The 21214-nt window shown below is 56.0% G+C and overlaps 1 protein-coding gene across 1 annotated transcript; it reads left to right on the top strand.

The window, feature by feature from the left end:
- The first annotated feature begins 103 nt into the window (after nt 1–103).
- SLX4 (SLX4 structure-specific endonuclease subunit) lies at nt 104–19093 on the top strand. The gene is made up of 17 exons (XM_055561579.1): nt 104–223; nt 447–460; nt 2009–2146; nt 2467–3075; nt 4461–4682; nt 6440–6629; nt 7467–7679; nt 8105–8313; nt 8425–8741; nt 9253–9487; nt 9862–9950; nt 10792–10938; nt 11794–11963; nt 12782–14991; nt 16544–16646; nt 17210–17626; nt 18078–19093. The coding sequence occupies exons 4-17, from the start codon at nt 2730–2732 to the stop codon at nt 18475–18477; spliced, it is 5268 nt and encodes a 1755-aa protein (XP_055417554.1). The 5' UTR covers nt 104–223; nt 447–460; nt 2009–2146; nt 2467–2729; the 3' UTR covers nt 18478–19093.
- Nucleotides 19094–21214: the final 2121 nt, after the last annotated feature.

Here is a 21214-nt window from a genome sequence, read left to right as displayed (position 1 = left end):
CGCCCGCGCAGCCGCAATTATCCGCCGCGCATGCGCAGGGGCTTGGGTCGCCGTTGAGAAGGTGCTGCGGCCGCGCCAGAGGTAGGAGGAGTCGGGCTTTGGGGCCGGGAGTCTGCACCGGGGAGAGGAGGTCCTGCCGCCTCAGGCCTTTCTCGCTCTCCTGAGAGAAAAGAGCCTTCCTCGCCCGCCCCCAGCCGCGGTTAAAGGCAGGAGCCGGGCTTAGGTAGAGGGGGCCAGGGCTGTCTGAACGGAAGATGGGTGGGGGGATCCGGATATCCATGGGTCACGGCCCGGGCGTCCGACTGGCGATCGGAATTAGCCATCTGCCTTTGTAGCCGCCAAAGTCCTTGGCAGCCCTTCCCCAGGTGGCAACCCGTGTGTCACCGGGTTAGGGGAGGCGGGGGGTCCGCCCCTCACCTGCCCATTCATTCTTTCGGCGTCTGCAGTGAGCCCGGCCGCGGTAGGTACCAAGCTGGGTAGGCAGAGTCCCCGGCCCTCTGGGAGTTGCCGTCTCGTTTGGATCCGTTACTCCTTAGCAAATACCGATAGAGCGCCTATGGCAGATACACTGTTTTAGACTTATACCGGCAGAGATGTCGCGACTCAGGGCGGTGTGGAGGCTGGAGTTTGCTCCAGCTACCACGTCCAACAGTTTGCTTGGCTTGACGTTCCAGGCGCTCAGACACGCATCTCTGCTTCTCTGTGCAGCCTTCGCTCCCACCACTTTCTCTGGTGCTCCCGATCGTACCGAAGTCAACAGATTACTGTCGAGCACTTAAGTCAGGCACCTTGTCAGCCAAAGAGAATACAAAATGAGTGCGTGCCCTCGTGAAGTTTTGAGCTTAGTAGGGAACACAAAACAAGCTACTGAATAAAAATATAAGAGCTAATGCCCTGGAACCACACTGCCTGGATTTGATCCCAGCCTGCCTCTTGAAAGGCTGTGTGAACTTGAGCCAGTTTCTCATTCTTGTGCTTTGTTCCTTGCTGTACAGAAGGGATGTCAATAGGTCCTACCTAGTAGAGTTGTTGTAAATATTAAACTAGTTAGACTTTTAAAGCACGTGGGATGGCTGCCTGCACAGTAAGCATTCAATAAATCTATTACATGTGATTATAACATGATAAATGCCACTGTGAAAACAGTGTGTGATGATAGAAAATAAATGGGAGTGGAGAGGGTTCAGTTAGGTAAAGACTGAGAAAACAAGCTTCTCTAAGGAGATGGAAGATGAAAATAAGCCAGCCATGCAAAGTAGATTTTAGGTGTGTGTGTCTGCCCCACTCTGGAAAACTAGATGATTAATGGATTACCTGGACCGTGGAAACTGCCTTATGGTATCTGAAATGAACACTCTATCATTGGGTTATTCAGTTTTGATTTTCAAAACTCCACTAAACTGTGCCAATATAAATAATCATGCTGGTAAGGCCCAGCCTTTGCACATGGGCAGCATTCTGGTCACGTGAGTTAGGAGAGTTGCTGGGGTGAGAATAGAGAAAAGTGATGTTTTTCTGATTTGGAAAAATTGGTTCTGTCAATGAAGGATGAGACTGCTGTATTCCTGTCTTTGGTTTCTTCCTGAGAGTTCAAGTGCACATTCCCTCTTTCTCTTATTATATTGCTTGCTGATAGAGCCTCTGAGACCTGAAGGCCTTGGGACCAGAGATAGTTTTTCTGGATTCAGGGACTATCTTGATTCTGTGGTGACCGCTCTTCATGGGATTCATTCCCCAGACTCTGGTTACTCTTCCAAGATGCATACATTTTTCTGCCCATGGAAGAACATGCTTTGACAAGTCTTTAGGTCCCTCTCCCCTGTTGCTTTGTGGTAACCTGTAGGATGATTATTTTGTGTTAACCAGGCTATAGCTGAGTATTTGACAGGGGTATTGTTACCCTGAAGACTTTTCCCATACTCCACATGCTCTTGTACCTTCCTGAGAGAAATGGCATAAAATGACAATATCTATCTAATTACACTTCAATGCTTTTGGTTTTTCTCAGGTGAAAACTTAAATGGACCACATGTGCTTTATCACCATGGAGATCCTGGGGAATCACCTGAGCACCAGGGCCACATGTATTCTCTCTGGGAGGCGTCTACTGGACAACAGACCCTCTCAGATGTGAACTTTAATAAAGGTAAGCTTTCAGTGTGCTAAACACAGGTTCAGTTTGAAGAAAGACACTTTAAAAATTTTATTTACTTATCTTTCTTGGCTGTGCTGGGTCCTCACCATTCTTGGACTTTCTCTAGTTTCAGTGAGCCGGAGCTGCTCTTCATTGCGGTGCATGGGCATCTCACTGTGGTGGCTTCTGTTATTCCAGAACACAGGCTCTGGGCTCACGGGCTTCAGTAGTCGCCGCATGTGGGCTCAGTAGTGGCCCATGGGCCAAGTTGCTCTGCAGCACGTGGGATCTTCCCAGACTGGGAATCAAACCCATGTCCCCCGCATTGGCAGGTGGATTCTTATCTACTGGACCACCGGGAAGTCCAAGAAAGACATTTGAAATCATTATGGAGGGAGGGAACAGTACATCCTGCTCAACTGTGCAAACTCTCCAGGTACTACAGTGAGAAGCAGCGAGGAACCATAATGAAGCTTCCAGTGTGAATGAGGCCTGGCCAGGCTCACACTTGGGTTCACTCTCTCACCTGTGCACACGCCCCCATATCGACCCTCACTTCTCCGAAGACCAGCCTGAAAGCCTTCAAACCCGTCAGATGATGGATGAGTCAGATGATGACTTTCAGGAACTCTGTGCCAGCTTTTTCCAAAGGGTGAAAAAGAATGGCCCCAAGGAAGTGTCAAAGGAAAAGAAGACACAAAAGACCTCCAACGGCACCCAGATAAGAAGCAAACCAAAAAGGACCAAACCAACGGCTTCTAAGAGCAAAACCCCGCAAGGCGCCGCTGAGAGGAAAACTTGCCCTGGCGGCCAGGTCCCACGGACTCAAAAGCACAGGGCACCCAAGAGGCCAGAGACTGCACCAGCTCCCCCTGAAAACACCAAGGGAGGTGTACCCACTTCTGCTGTACTCCAGGATAGCGCATGGAGCACCCAGACAGGTAACCAGTCAGAACCTCTGCCAGAGAGGACACCAGAGGTGATTTGCACCATTTTAAACCAAGGATCAGAAAACTTTCTGAAAGCTAGTAAGTTTCTTTGGCTTTGCCGGCCATACAGTCTCTGTCCCAAACTACTTCCTAGACAATGTATAATTGAATGGGCTGTGTTCCAGCAAAGCTTCATTTACAAAAATAGGCAGCCTGCCCAAGACCATAGTTTGCTGACTCTTGTTTTAAACAATAGTCATTAAGAAAATATTCATTACCCTTGTATGAATTGTCTACATGATATATTTGGGGCCATCTGCTCTTTCATTTTCCTATTAACGTTTACATCATGCAGTTAACATGAGTTTGTGTTGTTTTTTTTTTTTTCATGAACATAAAAATAATGCTACTTCTCTCATTTTCTTGGGTTCATTCCAAAGTGGGTAAGTTGCAATGGGTAAGCCAATTTGCTTAGGCTGCTGAGAAGGTAGAAGGCATATGCCATGTGGGTTTGAGTCCCAGGAGAATCTTCTTGTCCTTCCTATCTCTTCCAAACACCTTTTATTCTTCTCTGTTTATTTGTTTAAAGCAACTTGCTCACCCTGCTGCCCTGGTATATTAAACCACATGCTTAACATACATTCTTCATGCAGAACTGAAAACCAGCCTTGCGTATATAATACAGCACAAGATCTTTGGACTCCTGAATTCTGTTTCTAAATTTTTCTCACCGTCACTTCCTGATCTTAAATACTGTTTTTACCTGTGTGGTCAGCGTGACCTCCCTGGTGCAGTGGTGGTAAAGCCTTAGCTCACAGAGACTGTTGGAAGGCTTCATTAATGTCGCAAAACGTTACTGGTCTTTCACGCTCCCTTTGCGCGTCTAGTGAAAGCTATGCTTGATTCCCCCGAACACTGCACGCTCCCCAAACACACCTGCGGGGGACATGCAGCATCAGGGGCTGCATGGATCCCCCAGAGGTCATCTTCAGACACCAAGTTAAAGGAGAACTTCTGACCTAGAAAGATATGTGTTTGTCATTAATAACTCTTTAGTAACAGCTTTATAGAGATACAATTCACATTCTATAAAATTGACCCCTTTCAAGTGGACGGTTCAGTGACTTCATTCACAGAGTTGTGCAGCCATCCCCACCACTTAATTTTAGAACATGTTTATCACCTCAGAAATGTGCCCCCTCCCATCACAGATACACATGGCAGGGATATTTTTATCACCAGAAACAGTGAGGCTACCAAAAAACAATCAGTACTTTAGAGTTACACCTAATGTAGTCAGTAAAGGACCCCTTTGAAAGCTGAGGTCTTTGGAACTAGAAGAACCTTCGGTTTCTCCTGCTAGAACTGACGCATGTGAATGTTCTCCTCCTTGCCAGAGGCCACCGTGGACAGCCTCTTGCAGCCCCCTCCTTCCTGCCTGACTGCAACGGCGCCAAGTCCTTCCAAACCCAGGGCGGCAGAGCTGGTGCTCCAGCGAATGCAGCAGTTCAAGAGAGCAGACCCTGAGCGCTTAAAACATGCTTCCGAAGGCTGCTCGCTCGAGGCTGCACCTGAAGAAAATGTCTCAAAGGGCCCTCAAGATGTGATGGCGGTGAACGGTATGAAGGAAGCGCTGTCTTCCCAACAGGGATGATGTTGGGGGAAAGGGGTCAGGAAGGAGCCTGCCTTCTCAGCCAGGGGTGGGCCTTCTGCCCCATGCTCTGCCTTTGCCACTCTGGCCAGAGAAAAGAGGGTCCCCTGGGTCATTTCTCACTTAGCTTCTTTGAGAAGGTACCACTTCCTCTTTTTTCATTTTGACTTATTAGAAAAATTTTCCCATTCAAAAGAGTCAGAAAAATATATTACAATGAAATCCCTATGCCCTCAACCTAGATTTAACAAACAGTGGACATTCTGCCACACCTTTTTTGTCTCTATAAATGGACACCACTTCTGTACTGTCAGAAAGCAAGTCACAGACATCATGATGCTTCACGCCTAGACTCTCCTACATAACCACAATTCCATAAACACACGTGATTCCAGAACACTGCCTGCTGTCCAGCGCACATTCAGATTTCCCCGGCTGCCCCAAGGACTGCTTCTGTAGCGAACTCTTCCTGAACAGGGATTCGTCACACGCTGCTTATAGCCGTGGCTCAGTAGTCTCTCTGGTCTAGACTCTATAACAGTCTCTTATCTTGTCCTTGTTTTTTGTGATACTGACTTCTTAAAAAATCCAGGACAATTGTCTTTTAAAACTCCCCACTTTCTGGGTTTGCTGGTTTCTGCCTGATGTCATGTAACCCCTTCCTGCAGGGAAGTGCCATATGCTGCATGTTGTACCACCCCAGGAGGCTCGTACTGTCCATGGTGCTTTATCCCCTAAACAGCAGGAATCCTCATCCCTGGTGAAAATACACAAAAGGAAAAGAAATAGGAAGAAAGTATTGACAGAGCTACAGCCAGTAAATCCATAGTTTCCCAGGATTTACTTGCAGGTTTCACCTCAGGACTACTGAGCATTCTCAGGCTACCCTAAAGGCCCACGCAGGTGACACAGTGATGTGGCATCAGTCCTTGGTCCACAGGGCACCAAGGGGTGCAGAGGGGTCACTCAGCCAGTGCATGAGCCCAGCCACTGCCCTGCATGTGACTGAGTTGTTTCCATCAGTCTTCACATCATACCCAGTAATAATAAGGAGAGATAAACCATTTCTTTGTTTAAAAAAAGTACTGGACCAAAATGAAGTATGGTGCTTTTCTGGCTTTGTTCTCAGGGCACATCCCGTGTGAGTGCCAAGGGTCTGCTCCAGCAACATCAGGTATGACAGGGCCACAACAGCGGGCACGGCCGCCTTGGGCACCATCCCAAGATTAGAATCAGTCCATCCTCTGGTCTGATGCCAGGAAAAACCAAGAGCAGCATTCGACTCTGACCTGGAAGGGCAAGAAAAAGTCAGAGCCGTAGGAGAGGTTGAGCTTTAAAGAGGAAAGCTAGGATTCATTGGAGTAGGAGCCTTACAATCCTGGAATGCCCAGGGTTGCCACTTTAGCAGAAATGGGAAACAAAAGGCAAGTTCTTCAGGGCTCTGATGTTCAGAGAGTGGTCCTGGACCAGCCACAGCGGCCTCGCCTGGAAGTTGGCCGAAATGCAGAGTCTCAGGCTCCACCTAGCCCCCCAGAGTGCCAGCCTCCTGACCTGCACTTTAACGAGCTTCCTGGGGGTCCTTGTGCCTGTTAAAAGTTTGGGGAGTACCCTGCTTGGTGTCCGGTCTCCCCGGGCTGGGGCTGGGCTCCTCACGCCCCACCCAGTGTCCTTGCTCCGCGAGGTCCAAGGACGAGCTGGTCCTCATGGGTCCTTGTGTCTCCACAGGGTGTGGGCCCGGGCTCCCCACCACAGAAAGCGACACTGCAGTGGCCTTGGCCCTCCAGCAGGAGCTTGGGCAGGAACAGGCGTCCACGCCCGACGACAGCCTGGAGGGGACAGGGTTGTTCTTTTGCCAGATCTGTCAGAAGAACCTCTCAGCCATGAATGTGACACGGAGGCAGCAGCACGTGAACCGGTAGGAGCAGCTCCACCGTCGCCTGTCTGTGCTCACCTCGCCCATAGGTGTGACCAGCTCCAAGGCTCCTGTGGAATCTCCAGGGCTCCAGGGGGGAATCTTGAGATTAGTACTTCAGTATCAGGGTTGGTCCAGCCTTGCTTTTTTTTTTTAAACAGCTTGAGAGAGAATTTGTGTAGCATACAATTCAGCCATTTAAAGTGAGCAGTGCAGTCGGGTTTACTTAGTGCATTCAGAGTTGTGCAGCCATCACCACGGTCAGCCCCAGACCCATGAAGCAGGCGCCCCCATTGCCCTCTCTTCCTCAGCCCCTGGCAGCCACTCACCTGCCTTCTGTCTCTGGAGACTTGCCTGTTCCAGACATAAGTGGACTCACAACCTGCGGCCTTTCGTGTCTGGCTTCTTTCACTTGCCATCCATGCTGTGCTGTCTCCGTGCTTCCCTCCTTTTTATGGCTTGATGATATTCTACTGTATGGCTGGACCGCATCTTGTTCATCCATTCATCCACTGATGGACATCTGTCTCCACCTTTTGGGTTTTGTGAATAGAGCTACTGTGAACACACTTTTCATGTATTTGCTTGAGTATCTATTTTCGGTTGCTGGCTCATATGCTGACTCCAGTGACTCTGTGTTTAATACATCCTTGCTTTCCTCAGGCACCTTTGCTCACAGAAACCTAAATGCAGGGTCTGGAGGCTGACTGCAGGCTGTGGGGAGGCCCCAGCTTGTGGGGGGAGCAAGCCTTGGCCCACAGCACGACCACGCTGACCTGAGCCCTGTCTGCAATCACGTGGCCAGGGAAGGGTGGTCCCACCTTTGCTGTCTTCTTCCAGGTGCTTGGATGAGGCTGAAAAGGCGCGGAGTTTCCCCACGCCTCTGATCCCTGAGTGCCCCATCTGCGGCAAGCCATTCCTCACCCTGAAGAGCAGAATCAGTCACCTGAAACAGTGTGCGGTGAAGATGGAGGTCGGCCCGCAGCTCCTGCTCCAGGCTGTGCGCCTGCAGGAGGCTCAGCCCGCGGGCGCCTCGGGCACTCCGGCACCCAGGTAAGTCAAAGGAAGAGGAAGAGAGATCAAAGTATGTTGATTTTTTTTAAAAAAAGAAAAAGGCCTTTTGTAGTGGTGGAAGACAACAGAGCGCTGATTCTGGAGATGAAACGGTTCAGAAGGAAACTGGGCACAGTCTCCACAGGGACCGGGAGGGGACAGCGCTCCGTCCTCAGAGGCTCTTGAACCGACCAGCTGGCATGGACTGGTTTCCACAAGTCCTTCGTGAGATCCTCCCATCCCTAACAGTTTGAGCACACAAAGTGCTGATCCTTCTGTATGTTGAATCCACGTTTACCCCTTTCCTCTCATTCCCCCCACCGAGGAGAAGGGGTCCAGCCCTCCCGGGATGAGCAGGGACCCTCAGAGCAGGAACTGCTCACCCCTCTAGCCTCACTCACCTTTTGGTCTGGCTGCCATTTAAGCCTCAGCGATGGAGCTGGCTGTCTGAAGCGGAAGGGAGCCACCACCAAGAAGGAGCCACGGAAGAGGCGGAAGGTCACTGAGCCCGAGGAGCCCTCCGAGGACCTGCTGGTGGCCACAGCTCTGTCCCGCTCGGAGACGGAGCAGAAGGCGGTGCCGGCAGCGCTCAGGCTGGGGAATGCTTTTGCAGAGAGGACAAGGCTAGGAGCAGGTGCGGCGGCTGAGTGGGGTGCTGAGAAGCCTGGCCGCAGGCAGCTGCCGAAGCTTCCCCTGGGGTCCCCGGTGGGAGGATGACTCTATGCTGCTTCTGTTTTTTCTCCAGAGAAGAAGACCCGCAAGAAGAAAGCCCCCACAACCCCACCACAGCTGTTAGTCCAGGATGCAGAGACCACGGGCCGGCAAATAGAGGACCGCGTGGCCCAGCTCCTGTCGGAGGAGGTGGAGCCGTCCAGCACGCCGCCGCTCCCCACCAGCAGGATTCTAGAGGAAGAGCTGGCCAGGGGCAGCTGGGCCCTGCGACCGCCCGGGGGGCCGAAGAACCTGCTGTGGGAGGCCAGTGCCCTGACCGGGGCTGGGGCCCTGGAGTCCTTCTACACGGCCAGCCTGGTGCCTCCCCTGGTGCCGCAGTGGCCCGCCAAGGTGTGCTCCCTTCCGGTGGGGCAGGTGGGCTCGGGGAGAGGGTGGAGGCTCCGGCTGCAGCACCAAGTGCAGAGGGGAGGAAGCCGAGGACCGTGATGTGGAGTCTATTGTGTTGTCTTTGCAACAACCAGACGGTTCGCACAGTAGGAACAGGGAGGCCCACAGGTTTCCAAATGTGTTAAGATTCTGGAGAGTTCAGAATGCAGGGTCCCAGGTCCAACCCTGGACTGGTATAATCTGCCTGTGATGGGACCCAGGAACAAGACAGGCCTGTGTACAGGTGTGGAATTGGCACTCACCTGCTTGAAGCAATTTAGATGCCACTAGGAGAGCCGGGGCCCCTTTTGTGGATGCGAAGGCCCCAGGCGTGGCCCCTGCCAAGACAGAGGTGCCTGCTGACAGGGATAGCGGCGACAAGCTTCCCAAGTGGCTCTGGCTGGGGCTCGCTCCCCAAGGACCCTCAAGGTGGTGGAGGACCACATGCTCACTCTGGCTCACCTACTTCTTTCAGGGTCTCACACAGGAGCCCACACGGCTGCCACAGCCACTCAAGCTGCCAGAACTGAGTGTGGGAACACCCGCTTCTGCCCCCAGCACCCACCCCGTGGGCCACAGCCTCCGGAGCCCAGCACCCTCTGCCAGCCAGAGGGAGCGCCAAGCGCTGCAGGATCTGCTGGAGCTGGCGGGAGAGGGGTTGCCTGCCAGCCCATGCAGCAGGGACCTGGCCGGCTCAGGAGGGGCTGCAGGTGAGACCCCGACCCTCAGGGCCTCCCCGCCCCGGTACCAGGGCCGCGATGGCCGCTTGGGTCCACAGGCCTGGTTCACCCTGTCTGACGGGAGGAGGTGGTCTCTCTGGGTGCTTTCCTTTCTCCTCAAAGGTGAATGTGACTCAGGCGAGTCCGTCAGTTTTCCTCCAGCTTTGACTGAGGAAAGAGCCTTCGCCAGAGCGAGTGGTCGTGAGGGTTGACTTCGGCTTTCTCTCCCGAGTACAACTCTGTTGGGCAGGGGTGGCGGTGCAGGTGGCCTCTGGGCAGTTCGCCTCACGTGACGACGTCCTCGGGTCAGCTGGATGATGCTCTTTCCCAGGTGTTTGATGATTTTAACCTGCAAATCCTTTCAGGGATGGACTTGTCACTCGGTGGCCTTCCACTGACTGGGTTTGTCCTGCCAGCCAAGGAGAAGTACCCGGAGGAGGGCGGCCAGGCTTCGGTGAGCATGTCTGGTCCTGCTCGCAGCTCCGTGGTCACAGCTGCAATGCTTGTTGTATGTTCAGTGCGGCCGGCTCCCAGCCAGCCTCCAGGCCCCTGCAGAGCCCACGGGCGCCCCTTGATGGCCCCTGAGCTGAGCCAGGTTCTGTCCCTTCTGTTGTTGAACCCCAGGGGCACCTCAGTAGCCCGGCCCCGGGAGCCTACTCTGTCCTGGGGCCCGGGGAGCACCCTTGCTCTGTGAGGGTGCTTCATCCAGCCGACGGGACTGACCAACTGACTCGTGAAAGTCCTGGAGGCCTCCAGCTAACAGTTCATGTTCTGTACTGGTGACTTTCTGGGTTAGAAACTGGGTTTTCCTTAGAGAAGGTGTCATCCCATGAACACATTGGTATCAGCCAAGCGCTTGTCACCAAGTTCTCCCTGGGACGTCAGAGAAGGGACATGGACTCCTCCCAGCCGGCCCCACAACTGCTTGGGCTCAGGTCCCACCTGTCACATCCGGCTGAGCTGGTGGCTTCCTCACGGAGACCTAGCAGCTGCTGACGCTGCCACTGCATCCTGGTGAGGCCGTCACCCACGCCTCTCCACGCGCCGGGCCTCCGTCTCCACGGGCCGGGCCTCCTTTCTAGGCCAGGGAATTGGGTGTGACAGAGAACTTGAGAAAGGACTGGGTCTTGCTCTTCCCTGTCTCTGAGGGCCTGAAGGTAACTTCAGGGTGGAGCCCAACGTTGGACCTTGTGAGGCAGGAGGCCCTGACTGGCTGCCTGCGCCCCGTTTGTTGGGCACCTGCACGGTTCGGGGGCCCACAGGTGGGAGTGGCCACTCTCCCCCTCTCTTTTCAGCTCGCCCTCGGTTTGCTGGTGGCCGACTTCAGTGCCATGGTCAACAACCCTCACCTGAGCGACATCCAGTTTCAGATAGACAGTGGGGAGGTGCTCTATGCCCACAAGTTTGTGCTCTACGCCCGATGCCCACTTCTCATGCAGCATGTAAGTGCGTGGCCAGGCGGCCTGCTCCCCCTTTGCTCTTTTCCCTCCTCCCTCCCCTCCCTCTCACACCTCTTCCCCCCGACTCTCCCCTCTGTCCCCAGCCTCTCCCTCCGTCTTCCTGCCCCTTTCCTCCCCACACCCCTACTCTCCGCCCACTGCCTCTGACCTGTTCTTCTTCTGATGCCATCAAAGTTGTGCTTCCCTGGAGAAGACAGGTCTGAGTCAAGAAGTGCTATGAGGAGATAAGCTCAGGGTTAGGAAACATCAGATTTCTTGTTCCGTTGAATAAAAATCCTGTTTTCCCCAGAACTGTTTCCTTTTCCTCTGTTTACATATCAGTAAAGTCTTATAATCACCTTCTGTTTTTTTCTGCCATGCCGTGTGGCTTGAAGAATCTTAAATTCCCCAACCAGGGATTGAACCCTCACCCTTGGCAGTGAGAGTGTGAAGTCCTAACCGCTGGATCACCAGGGAAGCCCCTGACTGACCTCTTTAAGGCTGAGCTGCTATGACATCTCTGTGTTGCCATGTCTTGACTTGAACGTGCCATGGACTTGAACGTGGCGTCACAGAATCCCGGAAACTGCTGTCAGTCTCGTCAGAAAGTTCTAGTGCCTTTGATAGGCTTGTCAACGAGGACTGACTGGCTCCTTAAGCCTCTATCACTGACTTGACTTTGGAAACAGACAAGTTTTGTGCCCTAACCTGCAGAATTCCTGGTCAGCTAAATGGAGCGACTCTGGCTAATGCCCATCCTAGGCCGAGATCCAAGGCGCCCAGAACCTCCTGAGGCCTGTTTTGCCCCGGGTCACGGCTGTCCCATCAGTAACTCTTCCATGTGCATCTGCCCCTCAGATAAACAGTGAAGCCTTCCTGGCTGAAGAGGATGGTGACCTGAGGCGCCAGCGCGTGCTGCTGCGTGACGTCAGCGCCGAGGCCGCCCAGGCGTTCCTGCATTACCTCTATGCCGCCGACACCGTCCTGACTCCCCAGCTGGCCCCTGACCTGTGCTCTCTGGCCCAGAGGTCCGGGCTGTTCTTTCCACTTACTTCTCGGTTTTTGACAGTAACCGACAGGGATTATCTGGTTGATGGCCCATGAGAGATCAGGGCTGAGTCCTTCCTGTACCTTTTAATCCCAAGTTTATGGCCAGTGGTGACCTTGAACAGGGTGTACTGACCAAGATTCTGGCCACAGGGAACACTTGGAGGGGAGCCCAGTGGCTTTCACTCTCTGGGAGTAACGAGGGGGTGGTCTCAGCCCCCACCCCCAGCCCTGCCACCCTCGGTGGTTCCGCCACCAGAGCTGCCCAACGGCCACCCCTCCAAGTCCCAGAAGGCTGACGTCAGCAGGATGCTTGCTCTGACGCCCCTGACACTGCAGCTGCCTGGTCTCTCCACCCCCGTGTCCTGCTTCCACCTCTGGGCTGGAACCTGGGGAGGGGCAGGCTTGGCCTCCGGCGTCTCCGGGGTGCCGATGAGATGGCAGAGCACCAGGCAGGCCGGCGCACGTGTCCGGGCTAACCCGAACCGGCCTGGGCGTCCCCGTGTGTGAGTCCCGGTGCTTTGGGTCCGGTCATAGAACCACCCAGCCCCGCGGTCCCCTCTCAGGCCACGCTCAGGCTGCACAGTGGGGCTAGTGGGCCCTCCCCAAATGCTGTTTCTAGAGCTGAGTGGCCTGGGGCATTGCTGGGCATGGACATGGGCACTGTCTCTGCAGGGGAGTGGGGAAGGGCCAGGGAGAGTCATGGCCGTCCCGCCCATGAGGACTCCTGCCCCAAGCCTCCTGAGCCAGGGCGCTGCCTCTGCGCAGGGGGTGGTGACGCATGGCTTTCCTGTTGCAGGTTTGGGGTGAGTGAGCTTGTTGACCTGTGCGAACAAGTGCCCTTTGTGATGGATGCAGAAGGTGGACAGGGAAAGGAGCAGGAAGACGACGCTGACGGCAGAGTAGAGACTTTCCGAGAGCTCCTGCACTTTGTGTGGCTGGGTGAGGGGGAGGGAGCAGAGGACCTGCTGAAGCCTGAGGGCCGCGAAGAAGACAGAGAAAAGGTCAACGAGGAGGAGATGGAAGAAATTTATGAATTCGCAGCTACTCAGCGAAAGCTGCTCCAGGGGGAGAAAGCTCCAGAGCCAGAGGGAGAAGCCGACCTGCTTGGGGAGGACGGTCCAGTTTTGGGGGAAATCCTCACAAGTGAACAGGATAAAGAACAGCCAGAAAATGCAGAGCAGGTGGAATCATCCGGGCAAGGAAGAGATGAGACCCCAGCCAAATGGGGAAACACGAGACAGTCCACACTCCTGCCCCCCAGCAACCAGGCTTTGAACGAGGGAGAGAAAGCAGAGGCCCCAGAGGGAGCACTGGCTCCTCCCTGCTCCTCCAGCCCCACCCAGGGCCGGGCAGAGAGGCAGGAAAGCGCCCCTCTGTGCTCAGCTGATGATGATAACATTCAACAGCCTTTTTCATCACCTCAAGCGGGATACCCTGAACTCTCCCGGGTGACGAGCGATTGGGAAGAAGGAAACAGGACCATCCAAGAAAGGGAGGTAGAGGGCTTCCATCCCCCTGTCCACCAGCAGGCACCCCCCTCACGCTCACGCTTCTTCCCACCACAGCCCCATCAAGGCCGGAGTCCTCGCCAGACACGTCCTCACCCTCGTTGCCCCAGTGACCTGTCCCCACCGATACCCCAGTTACAGGGCACAGCTTCCAGCATGGCCTCCCAGAACTCATCACCGAAGCCAAAGAGAGCCAGGCGCCTTCCCTTATCGTGTGAGGACCCAGGCCAGAAAGACAAGGAATGTAGTTCCACACTGGAACGCAGAGGTAAAGGGGTCCTGATCTTCCCAGAAAAATCTCCACCCATGGATCTAACCCGATCAGGACCTGGCCGCCGGAGCTCCAGGCCTGAGACCTCTTCCTGCAGTGTGAACAGAGAAGATGAGGTGATCCTGTTACTGGATTCAGATGAAGAGCTGGAACTGGAGCAAACCAAAGCAAAGTCATTTCTGAACAGTCCCTTAGAAGACAAGAAAGTTCTGGAAGTCAGCGCCAAGTCCTCTGAACTGTTTTCCATCATCGACCTCGACGCGGAGCAGGAGCCTCCCCAAAGCCCACGAGGAAGCCAGGCCCCGCTGCCGCAGGAGGTGGAGGGGCGGCGGGGGGCCAGCACTGACGACAGCACCTCAGACACCTCGTGGCTCGTGCCCGCCACCCCGCTGGCTGGCGGAAGCTGCGACTGCTCCTCGCAGACCCAGATCACAGGCCTCGGGGCCAGGCCACCAGCAGACCCCCTGGCCCCGCCCAAGCCCAGGGCCCTGTTAGAGAACAGGGACGAACCCGAAGCCACGAGTAAGTTTTCGGTCATTGTACCCCAGATGTCATCCCCACACCTGGGCCCCGCCACTCCTGGAGGCTCTGACGGGAGAAGGCAGGCTTGCAGCAGCCCATCCAGCCCCCGCCGCAGACGCCTCCCATGTGCTTCTCCTCTGGCTCCCCGGCCCATCTTAGGAGGCCTCACCAACCTCCCCGGGCAGCTCCCGAGGTGCCTGCCTCCTGCCCGGAGCCCCGCGGCTCAGGCTCCCGTGAGTGAAGTGGTGGAGGTGGAGGACAGTGAGGACGAGCAGGAGGCAGCCTCCCAACAGGCGAGCAGCAGCGCCCTGCTGGACGGTGACCCCCCCATTCCAGCTGAGGACTGGTGCTGGCACATGGAGCCCCTCTCACCGATCCCCATTGACCACCTGAACCTTGAGCGGACGGGCCCCTTGAGCACCAGCAGCCCCAGCAGCAGGGCAGAGGGCGCCCCAGACAGCAGGGACTGCCGCTCCCCGGCACTGCTGGGCACCACCCCCATCCGAGGGAGCTACACTGGCCGGAGGAAGTCTCAAGAGAAGTCTTCTGGGGCCGGCTCCCCTGGGAGCCACGGGCAGAGCTTTCTGAACTCAGCTCTGTGGGATGACTGGAACGAAGAAGATCAGAGGTCCTCAGAGGCTCCTCCTCTGCCCCAGACGCCGCGCACAGATGGACCTCAGAGGTCACACAAGTTACAGACGCCACGTGAGTATTGGGAGGGTGTTTGTCTCTGTTTCAACACTAAGGGTCATAATGACAGCGAGGGGCGGCCAGCCCTCCCCTTGCCTGCCTGACCTCCATGGTTAGGGAGGAAAGGCCTGCTGTCAAACATACACTTGTTAAGCTAGTAAGTGGGGGAGTCCTAAAGCTGCCTGGATCCTGCGCTCACCTGGGCTCCTGTTAAGGACCCCTGTCTGTGGCCCCACTCCAGAATACCTCACCAGCACTTCAGGGAGACTGATGAGCCCCTCAGGTTCATCTTAAGAGCAGACACATGTGGCTCCTCAAATAGTCAGACAATTGCCATTAGCACCAGGCCATTGCACTCCAACATTCAAAGACTTGAGATCGGGACTCAAACACATCCTGCACACTCGTTCACAGCAGTGCTATTCACAACAGCCAAAGAGTAGGAACAGTGCAAGTGTCCATCAGCTGATAAGGGAATAAAAGGCGGTCCATCCCGACAGTGGAGTCTTCCTCAGCCATACAAAGCTCTGACACAGGCTACAACACGGACGAACCTTGAAAACATGGTGCTCAGGGAGCGAAGCCAGACACAAAGGCCACGCCGTGTGACTCCGCTTATATGAACTGCCCCGATGGACAGGTCCACAGAGACCGAAAGTAGATGAGCGATCGCCAGGGGCGGTGGGGGCGGAGAACGGGGACAGACCGGCATGGAGCTTCCTCTGGGGAATGAAATGTTTTAGAACAAGAAAGAGGTGGGGGCTGCACAATGCTGTGAATGGTCTGAGTGCTGCTGAATGGTTCACGTGAAAAGTTACCTGACTTTCATCTCAAAAGAAGACTAGGCCAGGTTCCACCCCAGAGCGGCTGCTTCAGGAGATCTGGGGTGTGACCAAGAATTTGTATTTCTAACAGGTGCCCAGGTGGCGTGTGAGAACCACTTCGGGAGACTTGAGACCAGGGCGTCTTAGAATCTGAGGGGAGATTCACGGGGGTGATAGACTCTCTGAAATTGTATAAAGAACCTTGTGCATTTTTCAGGAGACAGAGCCTGTTGTTTTCATTGGTGTCTCAAAGGGCTCCATGCTCATAAAAAGGATAAGAACCCAAGTCCAGATGTGCCTAAATTGTCCCTAAGTTGTCTTTTAAATATTGATTTAAAAAAAAAAAAACACAGCATTACTAAGATGTTATTCACATACCATAAAATTCACCCTTTCAAATGTACAATTCAGTACTTTTAATACAATATTCTACAACTGTCCGATTTCCAGGATCACCTGAAAATAAATCCTGTCCCCATAAGCAGTCACCCCACTGCCCCTTCAGCCCAACCCCTGGCCCCCACTTACCCGCCTTTGAGCCCCTAGCAGCGTCAAAACCGCGGAGCCCTGGCCTCCCCCAGGTGCCATGTGATGCTTCTTGGCGGGAAGACAGGATGCCAGAGTCAAGTGGGGAAGGGTCATCACCGCTCTCCCAGAGCGAGGGCAGCACGAGCAAAGTGGGCGACACTTCTCGAGCCAGAAGAGGCCCTCCTACTGAAACGTGTTTCTTTTGTTCTGTCCAGAAGGTGCTGATCGGAAGAAGAACTTGCCCCCAAAAGTGCCCATAACCCCAATGCCAAGGTACTCCATCATGGAGACTCCAGTGCTGAAGAAAGAGCTGGACAGGTCGGTGTCCTTCTGGAAAGCTTGTTCCGAGCAGACCCTCCCTCCCATGTGTGTCCAGGCTCAGCTAAGTGGGGAACAGGAGGGTCTGCTGTGGTGGTCCGCTCTGGGCTCTGGTGGCAGGAGCCTCTGGTTGGTGGGGGCTGCGCGTGACTCCTGGCTCTTCACCTACTGTTCCCCATGTGACTCAGGGCTGAGAAACATGCTCCTCCAGGTCACCCGCTGGGGACGGGCCTCCACGTGCCACGTGGATGGGAATGGGACTCTTGCCCTAGCGGTCTGAGAATGGGGGCCTAGTTTTTTAAAAGAACATCACAATTATCACATTCCAGTGAATTCCACTGTTCACCCTGGGCCCCAGGAAGGTCCTTGCTACTCCACCACTCACAACTCAGAGTGTGGTCCTTCTGGAATATTCCTGAGTCTGCTCTGTGGGTATTCAGGATGGATACTGAGCTCTGAATGCTTATGAGTCAGGCATTTAAGATTCAAGTACACAAAGCCACCAGTTTAATTTGTTGATAACTGTTTGCTCTTTGCTGAAGCGCACTTGTTTCCCCATTCAGGTTTGGGGTCCGCCCTCTGCCCAAACGCCAGATGGTCCTGAAACTGAAGGAGATATTCCAGTACACTCACCAGACTCTGGAGTCAGACTCCGAGGACGAGGGCCAGTCCTCACAGCTGCCCTTGGAGGCTCCCTGCAGCCAGACCTACACCACCCGGACCTCTGAGGCTTCAAGGGCAGCTGGCCACACCCAGCTGGAGGCTCCTCCTGGCCGCGTTCCCCAGAGGTCAAAGGGACCTGCCAAGACCAAGGGCCCCCAACATCACAAGCAGCAGCCTGGTGGCAGCATCTCTACCCTGAGCGTGTCAGCAGCCAAGGAGGAGCCTTTGGACCCTGGTGGGGACGCCCAGCTCCCGGCCTCGCAGGAGTCCACGGCCACCCCTGTGGACAGCGGGGACAGCTGCTGCAGCTCACAGAGGTAACCGCGTGAGAACACAGTGTTCATAAGCCCTCTGACCCTGAGCCTCGAGAGCTGGCATAAGCGAGGCTTGACGGCCGGCACTCAGAAATCCCAGTGGCCTTCTGGCTTTGGACGACAGGAGACTGCGGTGGGGTTAAAGGTCATCCCCCTGGGCCTCCCAGGCAGACCTCTGGGGCTCCCACACGCTCGCCCACAGGTGGGGCCAGCCTAGTGTGGCTGCCCTCGGCATGAGATCCTGGCTGAGGGCGTGGTCCCGCTCAGGCCGGCAGTTACAGTGCCGAGGACATAGCAGCCTGGGGCTTCCTGCCGCCCCAGGGTCGTCCCTGCCACATGCCGGGCTCGCAGGGGATGCAGACACACACACTCCTGCCCTCAGAGAGGCTCCTGGTCTTGGGGTGGAGGTGGATAGAAGGGGTGTTGCAAGGTGTTACCGTCTGGTGCTTTTCAGCTCATTCTGTGAGTTTGGAGCGGCCTTGGAGTCTGTGGGAGAAGAGGAGGCGGGCGAGGAGGTGGTCAGCGCCTCACAGGTGGCCGTCCGGGCAGTGGCCACAGAGGAGGCTGTGCGGCGCTATATCCGCTCCCAGCCGGCCCTCTACCGCAAGGTCCTGCTATACCAGCCCCTCGAGCTGGCGCAGCTGCAGGCTGAGCTGAAGCAGCAGGGCATCCACGTGGCCTCGGGGAAGCTGCTGGACTTCCTGGACACCCAGTGCATCACCTTCACCACGGCCGCCACCCGCAAGGAGAAGCTTGCAGCCCGCGGCAAGAGACGGCAGCCCGCGGGCAAGAAGAGGGGCAGAGCCCGCAGGCCCGCCCCTCACTCCCCAGCCCCGGCCGTCAGCAGCCTGTGAGGGCCTACGGCCCCTGTCCATCCACAGGCCAGGCCCCCATGGTGCTTCCAGGTCTTCTGACCACACTCTCCCTCTATGAGTAACTGCCCTGGAACAGCCTGCTTTCAATATCCTGGAATATCCTCAGAGTGGTCTGCTGGATTTAGGGCCCAGCCGCCCCCCTCCATTGGTGCCCACTGTTTGTCTCCACGTGTGTCAGGAGGGGTGATGGGCCACTGCCAGCTGCCAGGGTGAGGCCTGAGTCAGGCGTCTTCCCCTCTGTCCACCAGTTACAGGTGTCCGTGTCCTGAGACAGGCGGCAGGTCGAGCCTGCCCCTGCCGTCTTCCTTCTCAGTCCTCGGGCCTCCACCAGCAGATCGAGTGTCCACAGGCTCCAGGTGCTCCAGGTGCTCCAGGTGCCATCCTGCCCAGACACCTGTCATTGTCACCAGCAGTCTCCAAACTGAACAGTCCCGAAGGCCAGCACAGCGTGTGAGCCCCCAAATAAACAGTTCTTTGTTACCTGGTTTTGCCAGTACGTGTGGTAGCTGTGGAACACAGGTGAGGGCCAAAAAAGAAAAGTTTGGTCTCTATGTCCTTGTGAATGTCTTGTCTGTTTCAAGTGCAGTGCAGTTCATTTTATATGATGTGCAATAAAAACATAAAGGCTTTACTGAAAGCTTCTAGATGCCACACTCCAGGAACGGGCTGTGGGAGGGGGGCCCCAGCACCCCCACACGTTGTCTGCATCTCTGGGGCACCCAGGCCTGCTGGTTATTACTAATAGAGGTTTGTTCCCTCACGCACACGCTGCCCACCCACACGCCCACAGTCAAGAGTCCTCAGCAGGCGCTGAGCTCTGCCCTCTATGCTCCCCCGCTGGTTTGTTACCTGCAGGCTCGGGCCGCCCACCTGCAGGGTCCGTCCCCCTGGGTCAGAATCTGCATTTTAACAGGGTGAGTTTGTGAAGCTTGCTCTGGCCCAAGTGCTGGGCCCTGTGGAGAAGTGGGAACAGGCCAGCACCTCTGGTCACCTAGTGGAGGCTGTGAGGGTCAGTGCTTGGGGGGCCCAAAGGGACAGCTTCCCGGAAGAGGGGTTTGTGAGCTGGGCCTCAGCAGCCTGCAGCATTTGGGGAGGTGAAATGGGGCTTCCTGAACATGTATTGTCTGTCCTAATCCGTGACCAGGCAGAGGAGGACCCGGCCTTCCCCGTGTCTGCTGCCTGGGGGCGGGCGACAGGAGAGAAGCCGGGGCTCAGATCCCCGCTTGATCAGACCGAAGAAGCTACCATGTGTTTCCTGGATGAAGGGCTTGAGGCCTCCTCCCCTGTGGGCTGTGTTAGGGGAACGAGATGAAGTCAGGCAGGAGGGAGCTGACCAGGTCCTCACCTGGGTCACTGGCTGGCTGGGAGACCCTGCGGCTTCAGGTGCACAGTCCAGGGTCGGGGATGGGGGTCCTGGCAGACGGCATCCCAACTCCCATAACACTACCAACTCCGGGTGGATAAGGAGGCATTGGGGGAGAGATTAAAGTTGATAAAAAGCCGCCAGCTGGTGAAGCCAGGGAAGGTGGGCCTGGGGGCCAAAGACCCTGAAGACCCTGGCCTGTGCAGTCTGGCCGGGGCATCCCTGGAGGCCAGCAGGAGTCAGCAGTGGGCCTGGCCAGGCTCAAGGCACAGCCTGAACTGAGTGCAGAGCATGGAAAGGCGGTTAAACCAGCCACTACATCCTGTAGGAAAGACCACTACATCCAGATAGTCGATGGCGCCTGGGACAGCATGACTGAAAGAATTAAACCCGAATCAGGCACGAGGGACTAGGTCCAGCTAACTGGCTGAAAAGGAGCCAGTGATGAGCTGTCGTCTCCCACCGCCCACAGGGAGCCGAGGCCCGGCTGGCCAGGGCACAGGAAGGACGCACACTGAGCTCCAGGCAGCGGAACGTTTGCCCGTCGGAGGAAACGACGGGACGCCCACGCTGCCCTGTGATGTGATCTCCCGGGTGGGTTCCACTTCCTGTGGCCTGGCCTCGGCCTGGACAGGGCCATTCACAGCAGTCGAAGGAGGCCCACAGCCCAGCTCGAGCCGGGCCCAGGCAAGGGGGCCCCGGGGGCCTGCACAGCCCCAGAGAGGCCCCTGCAGGCAGGAAGCCTCAGGCTGTGGGCAAGCTGGGAGGGGCCCGTCCAGTGGACCTCAACTCCGGGTGGATGGAAAGTCCCAGAGTGAGAACCACCATGGGAGATGCCCACCCCAAACACACGAACACCCCCAGGAGAGCCGGGAGAGGGCCTCGAACTTGTCAGAGCGGCCGGTGGAGGCAGCCTGGGGTCCGGCCCTGCCGGCCACGGGCCATCCCTTTGGGGGTGGGTGGGGGATGGGGGAGGGAAGTCGTGGGGCAGTGCCTACTCGGGGTGATCCCAAGATCCCCACAGAGGATGCTGTTTCCGCCTGCACCCAGGATCCTGAGTGGTGGAGGGAGGAGCAGAGCAGCCTTCCAGCCTCTGCCGCGTGACTGCGGTTCCCAGGCCCCTGCAGTTCCCACATCCTGTGGGCGCCTGCTCTCAGACGCCTGGGCTGCACCACCCGACGAGGCTGCAGCCGCCAGAGTGCACTCTGCCTGCCTGCACCCCAGGGGCTCCTCGAGGGCAGCCTCTGTGTGTCCCCCCAGCACCCGGCCGGCACGTGAGAGGGAGGGAGAGACGGGAAGGTTGGCCAGGAGGGTGACCCTGTACGAAGCACTTCTGATCTGCCGCCCTGGTTC

This window comes from Bubalus kerabau, chromosome 23 (genome assembly GCF_029407905.1).
Source record: "Bubalus kerabau isolate K-KA32 ecotype Philippines breed swamp buffalo chromosome 23, PCC_UOA_SB_1v2, whole genome shotgun sequence".
Taxonomy (NCBI): domain Eukaryota; kingdom Metazoa; phylum Chordata; class Mammalia; order Artiodactyla; family Bovidae; genus Bubalus; species Bubalus kerabau.
The sequence above is the reverse complement of the archived record's forward strand: the minus strand, read 5'-3'. Positions and strand labels throughout refer to the sequence as shown.

Coding starts and splice junctions, on each gene's coding strand:
- SLX4 (XM_055561579.1), top strand. CDS start 2,730: ATGATGGATGAGTCAGATGATGACTTTCAGGAACTCTGTGCCAGCTTT. Junction 3,076..4,460: donor CGCATGGAGCACCCAGACAG/GTAACCAGTCAG, acceptor CCTCCTTGCCAG/AGGCCACCGTGGACAGCCTC. Junction 14,992..16,543: donor ACACAAGTTACAGACGCCAC/GTGAGTATTGGG, acceptor TGTTCTGTCCAG/AAGGTGCTGATCGGAAGAAG.